The sequence below is a fragment of the Cuculus canorus genome, chromosome 1 (assembly GCF_017976375.1).
Source record: "Cuculus canorus isolate bCucCan1 chromosome 1, bCucCan1.pri, whole genome shotgun sequence".
Classification (NCBI taxonomy): Eukaryota; Metazoa; Chordata; class Aves; order Cuculiformes; family Cuculidae; genus Cuculus; species Cuculus canorus.
In genome coordinates, this window is record NC_071401.1 from 1615747 (window position 1) to 1636584 (window position 20838).

The 20838-nt window shown below is 53.9% G+C and overlaps 1 protein-coding gene across 1 annotated transcript in view; it reads left to right on the forward strand.

The window, feature by feature from the left end:
• The first annotated feature begins 1167 nt into the window (after positions 1-1167).
• Positions 1168-20838, forward strand: part of RNF121 (ring finger protein 121) — a 32873-nt gene continuing 13202 nt past the window's right edge. The window contains exons 1-6 of the mRNA XM_054055677.1: positions 1168-1254; positions 4536-4573; positions 5099-5240; positions 7042-7196; positions 14146-14253; positions 19131-19251. Of these exons, the coding sequence (XP_053911652.1) occupies positions 1198-1254; positions 4536-4573; positions 5099-5240; positions 7042-7196; positions 14146-14253; positions 19131-19251 (621 nt within the window). The 5' untranslated portion in view covers positions 1168-1197. The remainder of the gene's footprint in view (positions 1255-4535; positions 4574-5098; positions 5241-7041; positions 7197-14145; positions 14254-19130; positions 19252-20838) is intronic.

Genomic DNA, 20838 nt, shown 5'->3' on the forward strand with positions numbered 1-20838 from the left:
AAAAAACCAAAACAAGGTGGAAACCCCCAAAATGAGGAGAAATGCCCCCAAATGAGGAGAAAACCCCCAAAATGAAGTAGAAATGACCCAAACTGAGGAGAAACCCCCAATAAAATGAGGAAGAAATGGCTCAAAACGAGGCAAAATGCCCCAAAATAAGGCAGAAACCACTCAAAATGAGGGCAAAATCCAGAAAATGAGGAGAAATCCCCCAAAATGAGGAGAAAAGCGCCAAAATGAAGTAGAAACGAACAAAACTGAGGAGAAACGCCTCCGAAAATGAGGAAAAATGGCCCAAAACGAGGCAAAATACCCCAAAATGAGGCAGAAACCTCCCAAAATGAGGTCCGATGTGACCTTTGGGGACGTGTCACCCTCATTGGGGACACGTCACCACTGTGACCTTTGGGTCACCTCCTCCAAACAGGTCCCATCCCCTCTACAGCCCCATTAATACCCGTTCGCCGCGGAGCATTCTGGGAGCTGTAGTCCCCGCCCTTCCCTACAGCCCCATTAATACCTGTTCGCCGCGGTGCATTCTGGGAGTTGTAGTCCTTATCCCGCCTCTACAGCCCTGTTAATACCACTTCGCCGCGGTGCATTCTGAGAGCTGTAGTCTCCTCCCTCCCTTACAGCTCCATTAATACCTCTTCGCCGCGGTGCACTCTGGGAGTTGTAGTCCCATCCCGCTCCCACAGCCCCTTTAATAGCTGTTCGCCGCGGTGCATGACGGGAATTGTAGTCCCTGCCTCACCCCCGGCCCCGATTACTCTTTGGCCACCGTGTTGCATTCTGGGACTCGGAGTCCTCTCCGCCATTGCCCCTCCCCTCTCGCCACGCACAGCGCTATAAGGGACCGTCTGCCAAGTGCTCTCCCCTTCGCGACACCGCCAAAACGGGTCGAAAAGGAGCGTCGCAACTTAAAACACCGTTTCGGGCACATTGACCTCATCCAATCACTCAGTGAGAAAAAAACGGCGTCACCGCACTCGGAGGGATCGGTTTTACGTCCGTGTGCGGGGATGAGAATTTGCAGGCGGTCCCTTAGGCCGCGGCAGAGCCCCACCACCTCTGACCTAAGCCCCGCCCACTCAGGCCTAAGCCCCGCCCCCTGCCGCTGCTCATTGGTCGCCGCGCGGTGGTTGACGGGAAGGGCGGAAGGCGGTGAGAGGGGAGGAGGAAGGGGGGGGGACAGTAATGGCGGCGGTGCTGGAGGTGGAGGTGGAGGGCCCCGCGGAGCGCGATGTGGAGGAGGTGAGAGGGGAGGGGTTGAGGTTACGGGGGGATTGGGGGGCCCTGAAATTGGGGGTCTCTGGGATTGGGGCTCTCTGAGATTAGGGGTGTCTGGGATTGGGGGTTCTGAGATTGGGGGTCTCCGGGATTGAGGGGTCCTGAGATTGGGGGTCTCTGGGATTGAAGGTCTCTGGGATTGGGGATCTCTGGGGTTGGGGGTCCTGAGATTGGGAGTGTCTGAGATTGGGGGTCTCTGAGATTGATGGTCTTTGGGATTGGGGGGCCCTGAAATTGGGGGTGTCTGAGATTGGGGGTGTCTGGGATTGGGGGTATCTGGGATTGGGGTTCCTGAGATTGGGGGTCCCTGAGATTGAGGGTCTCTGGCATTGGAGGTCCTGAGATTGGAGGTGTCTGGGATTGGAGGTGTCTGAGATTGGGGGTGTCTGGAATTGGGGGGGCTCTGGGATTGGGGGTGCCTTGGATTGGGGGTCTCTGAGATTGGGGGTCCTGAGATTGGGGATGTCTGGGGTTAGGGTGTCCCTGAGATTGGGGGGCTCTGGGATTGGGGGGCTCTGGGATTGGGGGTGCCTTGGATTGGGGGTGTCTGAGATTGGGGGTGTCTGGAATTGGGGGGGGCTCTGGGATTGGGGGGGGCTCTGGGATTGGGGGTGCCTTGGATTGGGGGTGTCTGAGATTGGGGGTGTCTGGGATTGGGGGGGGCTCTGGGATTGGGGGGGGCTCTGGGATTGGGGGTGCCTTGGATTGGGGGTCTCTGAGATTGGGGGTCCTGAGATTGGGGATGTCTGGGGTTAGGGTGTCCCTGAGATTGGGGGGCTCTGGGATTGGGGGGCTCTGGGATTGGGGGTGCCTTGGATTGGGGGTGTCTGAGATTGGGGGTGTCTGGGATTGGGGGGGGCTCTGGGATTGGGGGGGCTCTGGGATTGGGGGTGCCTTGGATTGGGGGTCTCTGAGATTGGGGGTCCTGAGATTGGGGATGTCTGGGGTTAGGGTGTCCCTGAGATTGGGGGGCTCTGGGATTGGGGGGCTCTGGGATTGGGGGTGCCTTGGATTGGGGGTGTCTGAGATTGGGGGTGTCTGGGATTGGGGGGGGCTCTGGGATTGGGGGTGCCTTGGATTGGGGGTCTCTGAGATTGGGGGTCCTGAGATTGGGGATGTCTGGGGTTAGGGTGTCCCTGAGATTGGGGGGCTCTGGGATTGGGGGGCTCTGGGATTGGGGTGTCCATGAGATTGGGGGTCTCTGAGATTGGAGTTCCTGAGATTGAGGGTCCCTGGGATTGGGTGTGTCTGGGATTGGGGGTCCTGAGATTGAGGGGCTCTGGGATTGGGGGTCTCTGTGATTGGGGTGTCCATGAAATTGGGGGTCCTGAGATTGGGGGGACTCTGAGATTGGGGGGACTCTGAGACTGGGGGTCCCTGATATTGGGAGTCCCTGGGATTGGGGGTCTCTGGGATTGGGGTGTCCATGAGATTGGGGGTCTCTGACATTGGAGTTCCTGAGATTGAGGGTCCCTGGGATTGAGGGGGCCCTGAAATTGGGGGGTGTCTGGGATTGGGGGTCCCTGAGATTGGGGGTCCCTGAGATTTGGGGGTCCCTGGGATTGGGGGTCCCTGGGATTGGTCTTCCCTGAGATTGGGGGTCTCTGGGGTTGGTTGTCCCTGAGATTGAGGGGCTCTGGGGTTGGGGATCTCTGTGATTGGGGTGTCCATGAGATTGGGGGTCTCTGGGATTGGGGGTCTCTGACATTGGAGTTCCTGAGATTGAGGGTCCCTGGGATTGGGGGTCCCTGAAATTGGGGGACTCTGGGATTGGGGGGTGTCTGGGATTGGAGGTCTCTGAGATTGAGGGGCTCTGGGATTGGGGGGACTCTGGTATTGGGGGTGTCTGAGTTTGAAGGTCTCTGGGATTGGGGGTGTCTGAGATTGGGGGTCTCTGAGATTGGGAGTCCCTGGGATTGGGGGTCTCTGGGATTGGGGTGTCCATGAGATTGGGAGTCCCTGGGATTGAGGGTCCCTGGGATTGGGGGGCCCTGAAATTGGGGGACTCTGGTATTGGGGGACTCTGGGATTGGGGATCTCTGAGATTGGGGGGTTCCTGGGATTGGGGGTCCCTCAAAGCTCTCCTTCCTGAAGGTCCCTCAAAGTTCTCCCAACCCATTCCAGAGGCTCCAGGAAAGCTCTGAAGGGCCTCTTATTCAGGGAGGACAGGAATGGGATGAGGGAGAATGGTTTGGAGCTTCCAAAGGAGAGATGGAGATGAGACCATGGGGAGAAATGTTCTCCTGTTGGATGGAGAGACCCTGGAATGGGTTGTCAGGAGAAGCAGTGGCTGCTCCATCCCTGGAGGGGTTGAAGGCCACGTTGGATGGAGCTCGGAGCAACCGGATCGAGTGGGAGGTGTCCGTGCCCATGGATCTGGATGAGCTTTGAGGTCCCTTCCAACCCAACCCATTCCAGAGGCTCCACAGATGATGTGAGGACTGGAGAACCTCCCGTAGGAGGACACGCTGGGAGAGTTGAGGTTGTTCAACCCGGAGAAGGCTCCATGGAGACCTTCCAGTGTGGAAAAGGGGCTCCAGGAAAGCTCCAAAGGGGCTCTGGATCAGGGAGGGCAGAGATGGGATGAGGGAGAATGGTTTGGAGCTTCCAGAGGAGAGATGGAGATGAGACCATGGGGAGAAATGTTCTCCTGTTGGATGGAGAAGCCCTGGAATGGGTTGTGAGGAGAAGCAGTGGCTGCTCCATCCCTGGAGGGGTTGAAGGCCGCGTTGGATGGGGTTTGGAACCCCTGATCCAGTGGGAGGTGTCTGTGACCATGGATCTGGATGAGCTTTGAGGTCCCTTCCAACCCAACTCATTCCATGATTCCATGATTTCCTTTCCCGATGAGCGATCCCACGTGGTGGTCGTTCAGTTGACTCTTCTGTTATGACCACTGATCCATTGCCACCAGGAGAGAAAGAAGCCGAGTGCCATCTCCGTCTTCTTTGTGGTGGAACAGTCGGTGTGGGTACAACCCAACGTTTCCTGAAGGTCCCTCAAAGCTCTCCTTCCTGAAGGTCCCTCAAAGCTCTCCTTCCTGAAGGTCCCTCAAAGCTCTCCTTCCTGAAGGTCCCTCAAAGCTCTCCTTCCTGAAGGTCCCTCAAAGCTCTCCACCACGTGGGCTCAGAACCCACCACCACGTTCCTCAGGGAGTTGGTGGCGATGGATTGATCCGTTCTCGGCTGCTCCGCTTTCTCCCGGGCTTTCACCGTTGATGCCTTTGATCTTTGCTTTCTCCTCAGGTCGATCTTTCACACCTCTCCCCAGAAGAGAGATGGAGGTGAGTCTCCGAGATTGCTCCGGGCGGTATTCCCGGTGGGAGAGGTTGGACTGATTTGTGAAGAACCTTCAGGTTCTTGTGGAGCATCACTCCACAAACCACTTCGTTTGGAGCTGCTCAGCCCATGGAGAAACCATTTGATGGGATTTTCCTCCCTCTGTCCCATTCCCACCACCGCTCATCCGACGTTTCCTTCGGTGGATGCGAAGGAGAACGGAAAGCGGTGGTCTAAAACGGGGTTGAAGGTTTAGCGTTGGGTCAACACACGTTCATGGTGTCCAACGGTCGCTTTGAGCCGTTGGATGTCATCTGTAGGACACGCAATCTCCGTTCCTTCCTTGAGGAACGTTGGTGGGAGGTCTTCTTGTTCTCCAGGAGGACCTGGATGATGGTGGCCTTGACTTTTCTGATTGATGCTCCATCTTCATCCTTGTTGGGTTCCACCTCTCCAACGTTTTCCCTCACGAGGAGGTGTTCTCCATGGGAACGTTGCCCGCGTGTTCCTCAGCCGTCTTCTCCTTGCAGGGTGGAGCACGCACGGATGCACGCCAAACACCGCGGGCACGAAGCCATGCACGCCGAGATGGTCCTCATCCTCATCGCCACGTTGGTGGTGGCCCAACTTCTTCTGGTGCAGTGGAAACAGAGACATCCTCGTTCCTACAACGTAAGTTCCTCCTCCGGAACCTCAGTTTCTCTCCGAGGATGGATATAAGCGTTGAGGAACGTCGTCATTTCGTCGCTGAGGAACGTTGTGGTGGTCAAAAGCGAGTGAGGAGTAGCTCAGGTGGCCAAAAAATGGCCAATGGCATCGTGGTGTGGATGAGTCATGGAGAAGATGGGAACAGGGATGGGATTGTCCTTCTGGAGTCGGCGCTGAGGAGGACACAACTTGAATCTTGGGTTTGGGTTTGGAACTCTCAGGATAAGAAGGACCTTAAGGGGTTGGAGAACATCCAGAGAAGGGAATGGAGTTGGAGAACAAAGGGTTGTGGGATCATCTGAGGGATCTGGAGGTGTTCGGTGTGGAGAAGAGGAGGTTGAGAGGAGACCTCGTGGCTCCCAGAAGAGAGGTTGGAGAAAGGTGAGTGTTGGTGTCTTCTCCTAAAGAAACGAGTGATGGGAGAAGAGGAAACGGCCTCAGGTGGCACCACAGGAGGTTTAGGTTGGATCTGAGCTGGGATGGTGATGGAGATGGTCAGAAGATACAGCTGATGGAGATCTGAGCTGGGATGGAGGCTCTGGAGATGGTCAGAAGGTACAGCTGATGGAGATCTGAGCTGGGATGGAGGCTCTGGAGATGGTCAGAAGATACAGCTGATGGAGATCTGAGCTGGGATGGAGGCTCTGGAGATGGTCAGAAGGTACAGCTGATGGAGATCTGAGCTGGGATGGAGGCTCTGGAGATGGTCGGAAGATACAGCTGATGGAGATCTGAGCTGGGATGGAGGCTCTGGAGATGGTCAGAAGATACAGCTGATGGAGATCTGAGCTGCGATGGAGGCTCTGGAGATGGTCAGAAGATACAGCTCGTGGAGATCTGAGCTGCGATGGAGGCTCTGGAGATGGTCAGAAGATACAGCTCATGGAGATCTGAGCTGCGATGGAGGCTCTGGAGATGGTCAGAAGATACAGCTGATGGAGATCTGAGCTGCGATGGAGGCTCTGGAGATGGTCAGAAGATACAGCTGATGGAGATCTGAGCTGCAATGGAGGCTCTGGAGATGGTCAGAAGATACAGCTGATGGAGTTCTGAGCTGGGATGGCAATGGAGGCTCTGGAGGTGGTCAGAAGATACAGCTCGTGGAGATCTGAGCTGGGATGGAGGCTCTGGAGATGGTCAGAAGGTACAGCTCATGGAGATCTGAGCCGGGATGGCCATGGAGGCTCTGGAGATGGTCAGAAGATACAGCTCTCTGAGGTCTCCCCTCAGCCTCTTCTTCTCCAGGCTGAACCACCTCAGGTCCCTCAGTTGCTCCTCACAGCCCATGTTCTCCAGAACCTTCACCAGCTTTGTCGCCCTTCTCTGGACACCCTACAGGATCTCAATGACCTTCTTGGAGTGAGAGGCCCAAACCTGAGCTTCCAGGATTGGAGATGTGACCTCACCAAAGACACAATCCCCTCTCTGCTCCTCTTGGCCACCTCATTTCTGCTCCAGACCACGATGCTGGTGGCCTTCTTGGCCACCTGGACCACCCGTTAGCTCACGTTCAGCCACTCTCAACCAACCTCTCCAGGTCCTTCTCCACCAGGGACCTTTCCAGCCGCTCTTCTCCGAGGCTGGAGCTGCACAGGGGTTGGTGTATCCCAACTTCTTGACCCATCTCTTGACCTGGTGGACCTTCATCCCTTGGTCTCATGGTTTTTTCACCCTGTTCTGATTCCCCTCAGGACCACCGAAGAGCATTTCTGATGTCTGAGGAGCAGAAAACCAAACTCCAAATGTCGTTCTTCTCTTCCTACAGATGGTGACCCTCTTCCAGATGTGGGTGGTGCCCCTCTATTTCACCATCAAGCTCTACTGGTGGAGGTTTCTTCTCGTTTGGGTGTTCTTCTCAGCGGTCACAGCTTTTATCACCTTCAGAGCCACTCGGAAACCTTTGGTCCAGACGACACCGAGGTGAGAACGAATGTTCTCCTGTCACGAGCGTCCGAGGAAGGGTTGGGAAGGTTGGGATTGTCCAACCTGGAGAAGAAAAGACCTCAGGGAGAGGTTTCCGGTATGGAAAAAGGGCTCCAGAGAAGGTGGGGAGAGATTCTTGGTCAGGAATGGGATGAGGGGAACGCTTTGGAGCTGAAGGAGAGGACATTGAGGTGAGATCTTTAGAAGAAATGTTCTCCTGGGAGGAGTGAAGAGGTCCTGGAAAAGGTTGTCAGGAGAAGTCATGGCTGCTCCATCCGAGGAGGGGTTGAGAAGGTTGGGATTGTCCAACCTGGAGAAGAAAAGGCCTCAGGGAGAGGGTTCTGGTATGGAAAAAGGGCTCCAGAGAAGGTGGGGAGGGATTCTTGGTCAGGAATGGGGTGAGGGGAACGCTTTGGAGCTGAAAGAGAGGACATTGAGGTGAGATCTTTAGAAGAAATGTTCTCCTGGGAGGAGTGAAGAGGTCCTGGAAAAGGTTGTCAGGAGAAGTCATGGCTGCTCCATCCGAGGAGGGGTTGAGAAGGTTGGGATTGTCCAACCTGGAGAAGAAAAGGCCTCAGGGAGAGGGTTCTGGTATGGAAAAAGGGCTCCAGAGAAGGTGGGGAGGGATTCTTGGTCAGGAATGGGGTGAGGGGAACGCTTTGGAGCTGAAAGAGAGGACATTGAGGTGAGATCTTGGGAAGAAATGTTCTCCTGGGAGGAGTGAAGAGGTCCTGGAAAAGGTTGTCAGGAGAAGTCATGGCTGCTCCATGCCTGGAGGGGTTGGGAAGGTTGGGATTGTCCAACCTGGAGAAGAAAAGACCTCAGGGAGAGGTTTCCGGTATGGAAAAACAGCTCCAGAGAAGGTGGGGAGAGATTCTTGGTCAGGAATGGGATGAGGGGAACGCTTTGGAGCTGAAAGAGAGGACATTGAGGTGAGATCTTGGGAAGAAATGTTCTCCTGGGAGGGTGAGAAGGTAGGTCCTGGAAAAGGTTGTCAGGAGAAGTCATGGCTGCTCCATCCCTGGAGGGGTTGAGAAGGTTGGGATTGTCCAACCTGGAGAAGAAAAGACCTCAGGAAGAGGTTTCCGGTATGGAAAAAGGGCTCCAGAGAAGGTGGGAAGGGATTCTTGGTCAGGAATGGGATGAGGGGAACGCTTTGGAGCTGAAAGAGAGGACATTGAGGTGAGATCTTGGGAAGAAATGTTCTCCTGGGAGGAGTGAGGAGGTCCTGGAGAAGGTTGTCAGGAGAAGTCGTGGCTGCTCCATCCGAGGAGGGGTTGGGAAGGTTGGGATTGTCCAACCTGGAGAAGAAAAGACCTCAGGGAGAGCCTTCCGGTATGGAAAAAGGGCTCCAGAGAAGGTGGGGAGAGATTCTTGGTCAGGAATGGGATGAGGGGAACGCTTTGGAGCTGAAAGAGAGGACATTGAGGTGAGATCTTGGGAAGAAATGTTCTCCTGGGAGGAGTGAGGAGGTCCTGGAAAAGGTTGTCAGGAGAAGTCATGGCTGCTCCATCCCTGGAGGGGTTGAGAAGGTTGGGATTGTCCAACCTGGAGAAGAAAAGACCTCAGGAAGAGGTTTCCGGTATGGAAAAAGGGCTCCAGAGAAGGTGGGAAGGGATTCTTGGTCAGGAATGGGATGAGGGGAACGCTTTGGAGCTGAAGGAGAGGACATTGAGGTGAGATCTTGGGAAGAAATGTTCTCCTGGGAGGAGTGAGGAGGTCCTGGAGAAGGTTGTCAGGAGAAGTCGTGGCTGCTCCATCCCTGGAGGGGTTGAGAAGGTTGGGATTGTCCAACCTGGAGAAGAAAAGGCCTCAAGGAGAGGGTTCCGGTATGGAAAAAGGGCTCCAGAGAAGGTGGGAAGGGATTCTTGGTCAGGAATGGGATGAGGGGAACGCTTTGGAGCTGAATGAGAGGACATTGAGGTGAGATCTTGGGAAGAAATGTTCTCCTGGGAGGAGTGAGGAGGTCCTGGAAAAGGTTGTCAGGAGAGGTCATGGCTGCTCCATCCCTGGAGGGGTTGAGAAGGTTGGGATTGTCCAACCTGGAGAAGAAGAGACTTCAAGGAGAGGTTTCCAGTAAGGAAAAACGGCTCCAAAGGTGGGGAGAGATTCTTGGTCAGGAATGGGATGAGGGGAACGCTTTGGAGCTGAAGGAGAGGACATTGAGGTGAGATCTTGGGAAGAAATGTTCTCCTGGGAGGAGTGAGGAGGTCCTGGAGAAGGTTGTCAGGAGAAGTTGTGGCTGCTCCATCCGAGGAGGGGTTGGGAAGGTTGGGATTGTCCAACCTGGAGAAGAAAAGGCCTCAGGGAGAGTCTTCCGGTATGGAAAAAGGGCTCCAGAGAAGGTGGGGAGAGATTCTTGGTCAGGAATGGGATGAGGGGAACGCTTTGGAGCTGAAAGAGAGGACATTGAGGTGAGATCTTGGGAAGAAATGTTCTCCTGGGAGGAGTGAGGAGGTCCTGGAGAAGGTTGTCAGGAGAAGTTGTGGCTGCTCCATCCCTGGAGGGGTTGAGAAGGTTGGGATTGTCCAACCTGGAGAAGAAAAGGCCTCAAGGAGAGGCTTCCGGTATGGAAAAATGGCTCCAGAGAAGGTGGGGAGGGATTCTTGGTCAGGAATGGGATGAGAGGAACGCTTTGGAGCTGAAAGAGAGGACATTGAGGTGAGATCTTGGGAAGAAATGTTCTCCTGGGAGGAGTGAGGAGGTCCTGGAAAAGGTTGTCAGGAGAAGTCGTGGCTGCTCCATCCCTGGAGGGGTTGGGAAAGTTGGGATTGTCCAACCTGGAGAAGAAAAGACCTCAGGGAGAGGGTTCCTGTATGGAAAAAGGGCTCCAGAGAAGGTGGGGAGGGATTCTTGGTCAGGAATGGGATGAGGGGAACGCTTTGGAGCTGAAAGAGAGGACATTGAGGTGAGACCTTGGGAAGAAATGTTCTCCTGGGAGGAGTGAGGAGGTCCTGGAAAAGGTTGTCAGGAGAAGTCGTGGCTGCTCTATCCCTGGAGGGGTTGGGAAGGTTGGGATTGTCCAACCTGGAGAAGAAAAGACCTCAGGGAGAGGGTTCCGGAATGGAAAAAGGGCTCCAGAGAAGGTGGGGAGGGATTCTTGGTCAGGAATGGGATGAGGGGAACGCTTTGGAGCTGAAAGAGAGGACATTGAGGTGAGATCTTGGGAAGAAATGTTCTCCTGGGAGGAGTGAGGAGGGGTTGAGAAGGTTGGAATTGTCCAACCTGGAGAAGAAAAGGCCTCAAGGAGAGGCTTCCGGTATGGAAAAACGGCTCCAGAGAAGGTGGGGAGAGGTTCTTGGTCAGGAATGGGATGAGGGGAAACCTTTGGAGCTGAAAGAGAGGACATTGAGGTGAGACCTTGGGAAGAAATGTTCTCCTGGGAGGAGTGAGGAGGTCCTGGAAAAGGTTGTCAGGAGAAGTCGTGGCTGCTCCATCCCTGGAGGGGTTGGGAAGGTTGGGATTGTCCAACCTGGAGAAGAAAAGACCTCAGGGAGAGGGTTCCGGTATGGAAAAACAACTCCAGAGAAGGTGGGGAGAGATTCTTGGTCAGGAATGGGATGAGGGGAACGCTTTGGAGCTGAAAGAGAGGACATTGGGGATGAGATCTTGGGAAGAAATGTTCTCCTGGGAGGAGTGAGGAGGTCCTGGAAAAGGTTGTCAGGAGAAGTCGTGGCTGCTCCATGCCTGGAGGGGTTGGAAGGTTGGGATTGTCCAACCTGGAGAAGAAAAGACCTCAAGGAGAGGGTTCTGGTATGGAAAAATGGCTCCAGAGAAGGTGGGGAGGGATTCTTGGTCACGAATGGGATGAGGGGAAACCTTTGGTCCAGACGACACCGAGGTAAGAACGAATGTTCTCCTGTCACGAGCATCCGAGGAGGGGTTGGGAAGGTTGGGATTGTCCAACCTGGAGAAGAAAAGACCTCAGGGAGAGGGTTCCGGTATGGAAAAACGGCTCCAGAGAAGGTGGGGAGAGATTTTTGGTCAGGAATGGGATGAGGGGAAACCTTTGGTCCAGATGACACCGACGTTAGGATGAATGTTCTCATGTCACGAGCGTCCGAGGAGGGGTTGGGAAGGTTGGGATTGTCCAAGCTGGAGAAGAAAAGACCTCAAGGAGAGGCTTCCGGTATGGAAAAACAGCTCCAGAGAAGGTGGGGAGGGATTCTTGGTCAGGAATGGGATGAGGGGAACGCTTTGGAGCTGAAAGAGAGGACATTGAGGTGAGATCTTGGGAAGAAATGTTCTCCTGGGAGGAGTGAGGAGGTCCTGGAAAAGGTTGTCAGGAGGAGTCGTGGCTGCTCCATCCCTGGAGGGGTTGAGAAGGTTGGGATTGTCCAACCTGGAGAAGAAAAGACCTCAAGGAGAGGCTTCCGGTATGGAAAAAGGGCTCCAGAGAAGGTGGGGAGAGATTCTTGGTCAGGAATGGGATGAGGGGAACGCTTTGGAGCTGAAAGAGAGGACATTGAGGTGAGATCTTGGGAAGAAATGTTCTCCTGGGAGGAGTGAGGAGGTCCTGGAAAAGGTTGTCAGGAGAAGTCGTGGCTGCTCCATCCCTGGAGGGGTTGGGAAGGTTGGGATTGTCCAACCTGGAGAAGAAAAGGCCTCAAGGAGAGGCTTCCGGTATGGAAAAAGGGCTCCAGAGAAGGTGGGGAGGGATTCTTGGTCAGGAATGGGATGAGGGGAACGCTTTGGTCCAGACGACACCGAGGTTAGGACGAATGTTCTCCTGTCACGAGCGTCCGAGGAGGGGTTGGGAAGGTTGGGATTGTCCAACCTGGAGAAGAAAAGGCCTCAGGGAGAGGGTTCCGGTGTGGAAAAAGGGCTCCAGAGAAGGTGGGGAGAGATTCTTGGTCAGGAATGGGATGAGGGGAACGCTTTGGAGCTGAAAGAGAGGACATTGAGGTGAGATCTTGGGAAGAAATGTTCTCCTGGGAGGAGTGAGGAGGTCCTGGAAAAGGTTGTCAGGAGAAGTCGTGGCTGCTCCATCCGTGGAGGGGTTGAGAAGGTTGAGATTGTCCAACCTGGAGAAGAAAAGGCCTCAAGGAGAGGGTTCCGGTGTGGAAAAACGGCTCCAGAGAAGGTGGGGAGAGATTCTTGGTCAGGAATGGGATGAGGGGAACGCTTTGGAGCTGAAAGAGAGGACATTGAGGTGAGATCTTGGGAAGAAATGTTCTCCTGGGAGGAGTGAGGAGGTCCTGGAAAAGGTTGTCAGGAGAGGTCGTGGCTGCTCCATCCCTGGAGGGGTTGGGAAGGTTGAGATTGTCCAACCTGGAGAAGAAAAGGCCTCAAGGAGAGGGTTCCGGTGTGGAAAAACGGCTCCAGAGAAGGTGGGGAGGGATTCTTGGTCAGGAATGGGATGAGGGGAACGCTTTGGAGCTGAATGAGAGGACATTGAGGTGAGATCTTGGTAAGAAATGTTCTCCTGGGAGGAGTGAGAAGGGGTTGGAAAGGTTGTCAGGAGAAGTCATGGCTGCTCCATCCCTGGAGGGGTTGGGAAGGTTGGGATTGTCCAACCTGGAGAAGAAAAGACCTCAGGGAGAGGGTTCCGGTATGGAAAAACAGCTCCAGAGAAGGTGGGGAGAGGTTCTTGGTCAGGAATGAGATGAGGGGAACGCTTTGGAGCTGAAAGAGAGGACATTGAGGTGAGATCTTGGGAAGAAGTGTTCTTCTGGGATGGTGAGGAGGTCCTGGAAAAGGTGGTCAGGAGAAGTCGTGGCTGCTCCATCCCTGGAGGGGTTGAGAAGGTTGGGATTGTCCAACCTGGAGAAGAAAAGGCCTCAAGGAGAGGGTTCTGGTATGGAAAAAGGGCTCCAGAGAAGGTGGGGAGAGATTCTTGGTCAGGAATGGGATGAGGGGAACGCTTTGGAGCTGAAAGAGAGGACATTGAGGTGAGATCTTGGGAAGAAATGTTCTCCTGGGAGGAGTGAGGAGGTCCTGGAAAAGGTTGTCAGGAGAAGTCGTGGCTGCTCCATCCCTGGAGGGGTTGAAGGCCACGTTGGATGGGGCTCAGAACAACCGCATCCAGTGGGAAGTGGCCCTGTCCGTGGAACCGGGTGGGCTTTGAGGTCCCTTCCAACCCAAAAGTGTGGAACCGATGACACCGACGGTCACCGCGTTTCTCAAAACAGGACATTTTTGCCCCAAATTGTCACTCTTTGCCTTAAAAATGAGACTCCGGTGACGAAGCGAAGGGCGACCTCTTGGCCAAGAGCACCATTTCTATGCCGTGGTGACCATTGGCGTTGTCACGTTGAGCTAAAACATGTTTTGAAGGCCACGTTGGATGGGGTTCAGAGGATCCGGATCCAGTGAGAGGTTTCCCATGGAACCGGGTGGGCTTTGAGGTCCCTTCCAACCCAAAAGTGTGGAAGCGGTGACACCGACGGTCACCGCGTTTCTCAAAACAGGAAAATTTTGCCCCAAATTGTCACTCTTTGCCTTAAAAATGCGACTCCGGTGGTGAAGCGAAGGGCGACCACTTGGCCAAGAGCACCATTTCTATGTCGTGGTGACCATTGGCATTGTCACGTTGAGCTAAAATGTGTTTTGAAGGCCACGTTGGATGGGATTCGGAGCATCCGGATCCAGTGAGAGGTCTCCCATGGAACCGAGTGGGCTTTGAGGTCCCTTCCAACCCAAACCTGCGTAACCGGTGAAGGCTAAATTGGACGGGACTCGGAGCAACCGGATGCAGTGGGTTGGTGGCCTCACCGACAGCATTCCCACCCTTTGGATACCCCAAACTTCCCAGTTTGGAGGTTCAGGACATTGAACAACCCACGCTGGTGGTGGATCCATAGCTTGATTAGAACTTTAAACCTCTTTATCTACGCGCGTTGGGTGGGTGAAGTATCTCCGAAGCGTTATCCGGGTGTGAAAAGTGACCTTTGGGTTTCTTCCAAGAGAAACGGTGGCGTTAAATCCATGTTTGGATTCTTTCCAGGTTGGTTTATAAATGGTTCCTGCTGATATACAAGATCAGCTACGCCACGGGGATCGTAGGGTACATGGCCGTCATGTTCACGCTCTTCGGGCTTAACTTATTGTTCAGGTGAGTCAACTTCGTGGTCCACCTCATGGGTTGAGGATGAGACGCAACCCATGGAATGAGGCGCCGGTTGCGGCTCTGGAAAAACCCAATTATAATGGGATGAATTTTGGGGTGTCCTCTCCCTTCTGAAAGGATCGCAGTTGAGGTGGTGATACCTGAGGTCGTAGAATCATGGAATTGGGAAGGCTGGAAAAGTTCTCCGAGCTCATCCAGGTCAACCATCAGCTGAGCCTCCCAGTGGGACAACTAAATTGTGTCCCCAAATGTGACGGCCACACGGGTTTGGAACCCTTCCAGGGATTGGGGGACTCCACCACTGCCCTGAGCAGCATCTGCTGGGGCTTCACAATCCTTTCCGTGAAGGAATCTTTCCCAATATCCAACCAAAACCCTCCAACTCGAGAACGTTTCCTCTTGTCCCGTCACTCCATTCCATTCCATTCCATTCCATTCCATTCCATTCCATTCCATGATTCTCTGAAGCCACTTTGCCCATGGCAGGAGGTTGGACCGGATGGGCTTTAAGGTCCCTTCCAATCCAGTCCAATCCATGATTCCATGAAGCCATTTTTCCCACGGTAGGAGGTTGGACCGGATGGGCTTTAAGGTCCCTTCCAATCCAATCCAATCCATTCCAATCCAACCCAATCCATCACTTGTTCCTTGGGAGAAGACACCACCACTCATCTCACTCCAATCTCCTTTCCAGAAGCTGTGGAGAACGTTGTGGTTTCCCCTCAGTCTCCTTCTTCTCCAGACTCACCCGCAGGTCCCTCAGCTGCTCCCACAACCCCTGTTTTCCAGCCCCTTCTCCAGCTCCGTTCCCTTCTCCTGATGTTCTCCAACCCCTCGAGGTCCTTCTTGGAGTGAGGGACCCAGAACTGACCTCAAGATTCGAGGTGTGGCCTCCCCAAGGGGGACAATCCCTTCCCTTCTCCTGGTGGTCACCCCATGGCTGATCCAAGCCAGGATGCTGGTGACCTCCTTGACCTTCTGGGCCACCGCTGGGCCTCAATCCTGTTTCCAGCTCAGCTGTGTCCCCAGTTTTGAGTCTTCTGGGCACCAGTGGGGTTTCCTACCCTGACAAAGAGGTCCCCCAACAAGGAGGATGGTAGGAGAAGACCCTCACCTAAACCATCTTTGTGTTTGGAGAGGTCAATTCCATCTCTGGAATGATGAGCGGATGTAGCGGTGACCTCCGGAGATGCGGAGGTGTTAATTGAGGGCTTCCTGGAAGCAAAGCTGAGGGAATTCCTGTGGTTGCTCCTTCCAGAGGTTGTGGAGGGTGGTGGAGATCAAGGTTTGGACGTTTGGATGTCATCCACAGCTCAGAGAGGTGTGGGAGATGCTCCATACCTGGAAACATCCAAAGCCAAGTTGGACGGGATTTGAGCAGCCGGATCTGGTTGTACCTTATGGAGATGTTGGAAGAGGTCCAGAGGAGACCTCAAAGATGATCCAAAGGTTGGAGCTATGAGGACAGGCTGAGAGGGTTGGGGTTGTTCAGCCTGGAGAAGGCTCCGAGGAGACCGTAGAGCAGCTTCCAGGGGCTCCGGGAAAGCTGCGGAGGGCCTTTTCCAAAGGTCTGGAGTGATAGGATGAGAAGGAACAGCTCTGGATTGGAGGGGAGAAGGTTTCCATTAGACGTTAGGAAGAAATTCTTCACCGTGAGGGGAATGGATCCGATTGTCCAGGGAAGTTGTGGCTGTCCCATCCCTGGAGGGGTTCAAGGGGACTTTGGATGGGGCCTTGAGCAGCTCTGTCTGGTTGGAGATGTCCCTGTTCCCAGCACGGGGGGAGAACTCGATGGCCTTTGGGGTCCCTTCCAGTCCAATCCAATCCAATCCATTCCATTCCATGATTCTATGAAGCCCCTTTGCCCATGGCTTTAAGGATGGGCTTTAAGATCCCTTCCAGTCCAATCCATTCCAGTCCAATCCAATCCATGATTCTATGAAGCCACTTTGCCCATGGCAGGAGGTTGGACCGGATGGGCTTTAAGGTCCCCTCCAATCCAATCCATTCCAATCCATTCCATGAGTCCATGAAGCCCCTTTGCCCATGGCAGGAGGTTGGACCGGATGGGCTTTAAGATCCCTTCCATTCCAATCCAATCTATTCCAATCCAATCCATTCCATTACAAACCAATCCAATCCAATCCATGAGTCTCTGAGGCCACTTTGCCCATGGCAGGAGGTTGGACCGGATGGGCTTTAAGGTCCCTTCCAGTCCAATCCATTCCAGTCCAATCCATTCCAGTCCAATCCAGTCCAGCCCAGTCCAATCCAATCCATTCCATGATTCTATGAAGCCACTTTGTCCATGGTGGGAAGTTGAACCGGATCGGGTTTGAGGTCCCTTCCAGTCCAATCCATTCCATTCTATTCCATTCCATGATTCTATGAAGCCCCTTTGCCCATGGCAGGAGGTTGGACCGGATGGGCTTTAAGGTCCCTTCCAGTCCAATCCAATCCATTCCAATCCAATCCAGTCCAATCCAATCCAATCCAATCAATTCCAATCCAATACAGTCCAATCAAATCCAGTCCAATCCATGATTCTATGAAGCCATTTTTCCCATGGCAGGAGATTGGACCGGATGAGCTTTAAGGTCCTTTCCAGTCCAATCCAATCCATTCCGTTCTATTCCAGTCCATGATTCTATGAAGCCACTTTGCCCATGGCAGAACGTTGGACCGGATGGGCTTTAAGGTCCCTTCCAGCCCAATCCACTCCACTCCAATCCATTCCATGATTCTATGAAGCCACTTTGCCCATGGCAGGAGGTTGGACCGGATGGGCTTTAAGATCCCTTCCAGTCCAATCCATTCCAATCCAGTCCAATCTAATCCATTCCGTTCCATTCCATTCCATGATTCCATGAAGCCACTTTGCCCATGGCAGGAGGTTGGACCGGATGGGCTTTAAGGTCCCTTCCAATACAATCCAGTCTAATCCAATCCAGTCCAGCCCAGTTCAATCCAATCCATTCCATGATTCTATGAAGCCACTTTGCCCATGGTGGGAAGTTGAACCGGATCGGCTTTGAGGTACCTTCCAGTCCAATCCATTCCGTTCTATTCCATTCCATGATTCTATGAAGCCACTTTGCCCATGGCAGGAGGTTGGGCCGGATGGGCTTTAAGGTCCCTTCCAGTCCAATCCAATCCATTCCAATCCAATCCAATCAATTCCAATTCAATACAGTCCAATCAAATCCAGTCCAATCCATGATTCTATGAAGCCATTTTTCCCATGGCAGGAGGTTGGACCGGATGAGCTTTGAGGTCCTTTCCAGTGCAATCCAATCCATTCCGTTCTATTCCAGTCCATGATTCTATGAAGCCACTTTGCCCATGGCAGAACGTTGGACCGGATGGGCTTTAAGGTCCCTTCCAGCCCAATCCAGTCCAATCCAATCCATTCCATGATTCTATGAAGCCATTTTTCCCATGGCAGGAGGTTGGACCGGATGGGCTTTAAGATCCCTTCCAGTCCAATCCATTCCAATCCAGTCCAATCCAATCCATTCTGTTCCATTCCATTCCAATCCATGATTCCATGAAGCCACTTTGCCCATGGCAGGAGGTTGGACCGGATGGGCTTTAAGGTCCCTTCCAATCCAGTCCAATCCAGTCCAATCCAATCCACTCCAATCCAATCCATTCCAATCCACTCCAATCCTATCCAATCCAATCCATTCCAGTCCAGTCAAATCCAATCCAATCCATTCCAATCCATTCCAATCCATGATTCCTTGAAGCCCCTTTGCCCATGGCAGGAGGTTGAACCGGATCGGGTTTGAGGTCCCTTCCAGTCCAATCCAGTCCAATCGAATCCAGTCCCATCCATTCCATTCTATTCCATTCCATGATTCTATGAAGCCCCTTTGCCCGTGGCAGGAGGTTGGACCGGATGGGCTTTAAGATCCCTTCCAGTCCAATCCATTCCAATCCAGTCCAATCTAATCCATTCCGTTCCATTCCATTCCATGATTCCATGAAGCCACTTTGCCCATGGCAGGAGGTTGGACCGGATGGGCTTTAAGGTCCCTTCCAATCCAGTCCAGTCCAGTCCAATCCAGTCCAGCCCAGTTCAATCCAATCCATTCCATGATTCTATTAAGCCACTTTGCCCATGGTGGGAAGTTGAACCGGATCGGCTTTGAGGTACCTTCCAGTCCAATCCAATCCAGTCTAATCCATTCCGTTCCATTCCATTCCATGATTCCATGAAGCCACTTTGCCCATGGCAGGCGATTGGACCGGATGAGCTTTAAGGTCCCTTCCAGTCCAATCCAATCCAGTCCAATCCAATCCACTCCAATCCATTCCAATCCACTCCAATCCACTCCAATCCAGTCCAATCCACTCCAATCCAATCCAGTTCAGTCCAATCCAATCCACTCCAATCCATTCCAATCCACTCCAATCCATTCCAATCCACTCCAATCCAATCCAATCCAATCCATTCCAATCCAATCCACTCCAATCCAATCCATTCCAATCCAATCCACTCCACTCTACTCCACTCCAATCCAGTCCAATCCAATCCAATCCACGATTCCATGAAGCCCCTTCGCCCATGGCAGGAGGTTGGACCGGATGGGCTTTAAGGTCCCTTCCAGCCCAATCCATTCCAATCCATGATTCCATGAAGCCCCTTCGCCCATGGCAGGAGGTTGGACCGAATGGGCTTTACAGTCTTTTCCCACCCCAACCATTCCCTGATTCTCCCATTCCGAGGTGACGCATCCCAGAAGCAGCGTCCGAGATAAACACCTGGAAAAGCAGGAAGTGCCGTTTCCCGGCGCCGCGTCTTTTCCCGCTCCTCCTTAAAAACGCTTTTCCGTCTCCTTTGGCCTTTTCCGTTGTAGAATCAAACCCGAAGATGCGATGGACTTTGGTATCTCCCTCCTTTTCTACGGACTTTACTACGGAGTGCTGGAACGGGATTTTGCCGAGATGTGCGCCGATTACATGGCCTCCACCATCGGGGTGAGTCCACACCGCATTGTCCTCCCACGCAAAGTCCTGCCCCGTTCCGGGTGTCCAAAGGGTGGTGGGGACGGTGGCTCCATCCGCTTGGGAGTTGGGTCCCACGTCCTCATCTCCGGCGCTCGGTGGTGGATCCCATTGTGTTCCATCTCTCCATCCATGATCTGCATGGAGTGAGTTTGGAGATGACACTCAGTTGAGTGGAATCTTCTGGAGGGTTGAGAGGATCTACAGAGGGTTCGGGACAGGTTGGAGCCATGGGATGAGGTCAACGGGATGAGGTTCTACCATGGGATGGGAACCTCCACACCAACCCTGTGGAGCTCCAGGCTTGGGGAGGAGCATCTGGAAAGGGCTCTGGTGGAGAAGGACCTCAAGGGGTTGGTGGAGAGCGGCTGAACATGAGCCAATGGTGGTCCAGGTGGCCAAGAAGGCCATCGGCATCTTGGCCTGGATCAGAACCAGCGTGGCCACCAGGAGAAGGGAAGGGATTGTCCACCTGGGGAGGCCACGCCTCAAATCTGGGGGTCAGTTTTGGGCTCTTCAATCCAAGAAGGACATTGTGGGGCTGAAGAATGTCCGGAGAAGGTCAGCAGATCTTGGTGGACGTCAACGAGGAAGGAATCATCGAGAACACCTACCGCCTCTCCTGCAACCACGTCTGTCCTTCTCCTCCAGAGTGAGGTCTTCTCCTGCCCCCCAGCGTGACGGACGGGCCCAAAGGGTGGTGGGGACGGTGGTTCCATCCACTTGGAGTTGGGTCCCACGTCCTCATCTCCAGCGCTCGGTGGTGGATCCCATTGTGTTCCCCCTCTCCATCCATGATCTGCATGGAGCGAGTTTGGAGGTGACACTCAGTTGAGTGGAATCTTCTGGAGGGTTGAGAGGATCTACAGAGGGTTCGGGACAGGTTGGAGCCATGGGATGAGGTCAATGGGATGAGGTTCTACCATGGGATGGGAACCTCCACACCAACCCTGTGGAGCTCCAGCCCTGGGGAGGAGCATCTGGAAAGGTCTCTGGTGGAGAAGGACCTCAAGGGGTTGGTGGAGAGCGGCTGAACATGAGCCAATGGTGGTCCAGGTGGCCAAGAAGGCCATCGGCATCTTGGCCTGGATCAGAACCAGCGTGGCCACCAGGAGAAGGGAAGGGATTGTCCACCTGGGGAGGCCACGCCTCAAATCTGGGGGTCAGTTTTGGGCTCTTCAATCCAAGAAGGACATTGTGGGGCTGAAGAATGTCCGGAGAAGGTCAGCAGATCTTGGTGGACGTCAACGAGGAAGGAATCATCGAGAACACCTACCTTCTCTCCTGCAACCACGTGTGTCCTTCTCCTCCAGAGTGAGGTCTTCTCCTGCCCCCCAGCGTGACGGACGGGCCCAAAGGGTGGTGGGGACGGTGGTTCCATCCACTTGGAGTTGGGTCCCACGTCCTCATCTCCGGCGCTCGGTGGTGGATCCCATTGTGTTCCCCCTCTCCATCCATGATCTGCATGGAGTGAGTTTGGAGATGACACTCAGTTGAGTGGAATCTTTTGGAGGGTTGAGAGGATCTAAAGAGGGTTCTGGACAGGTTGGAGCCATGGGA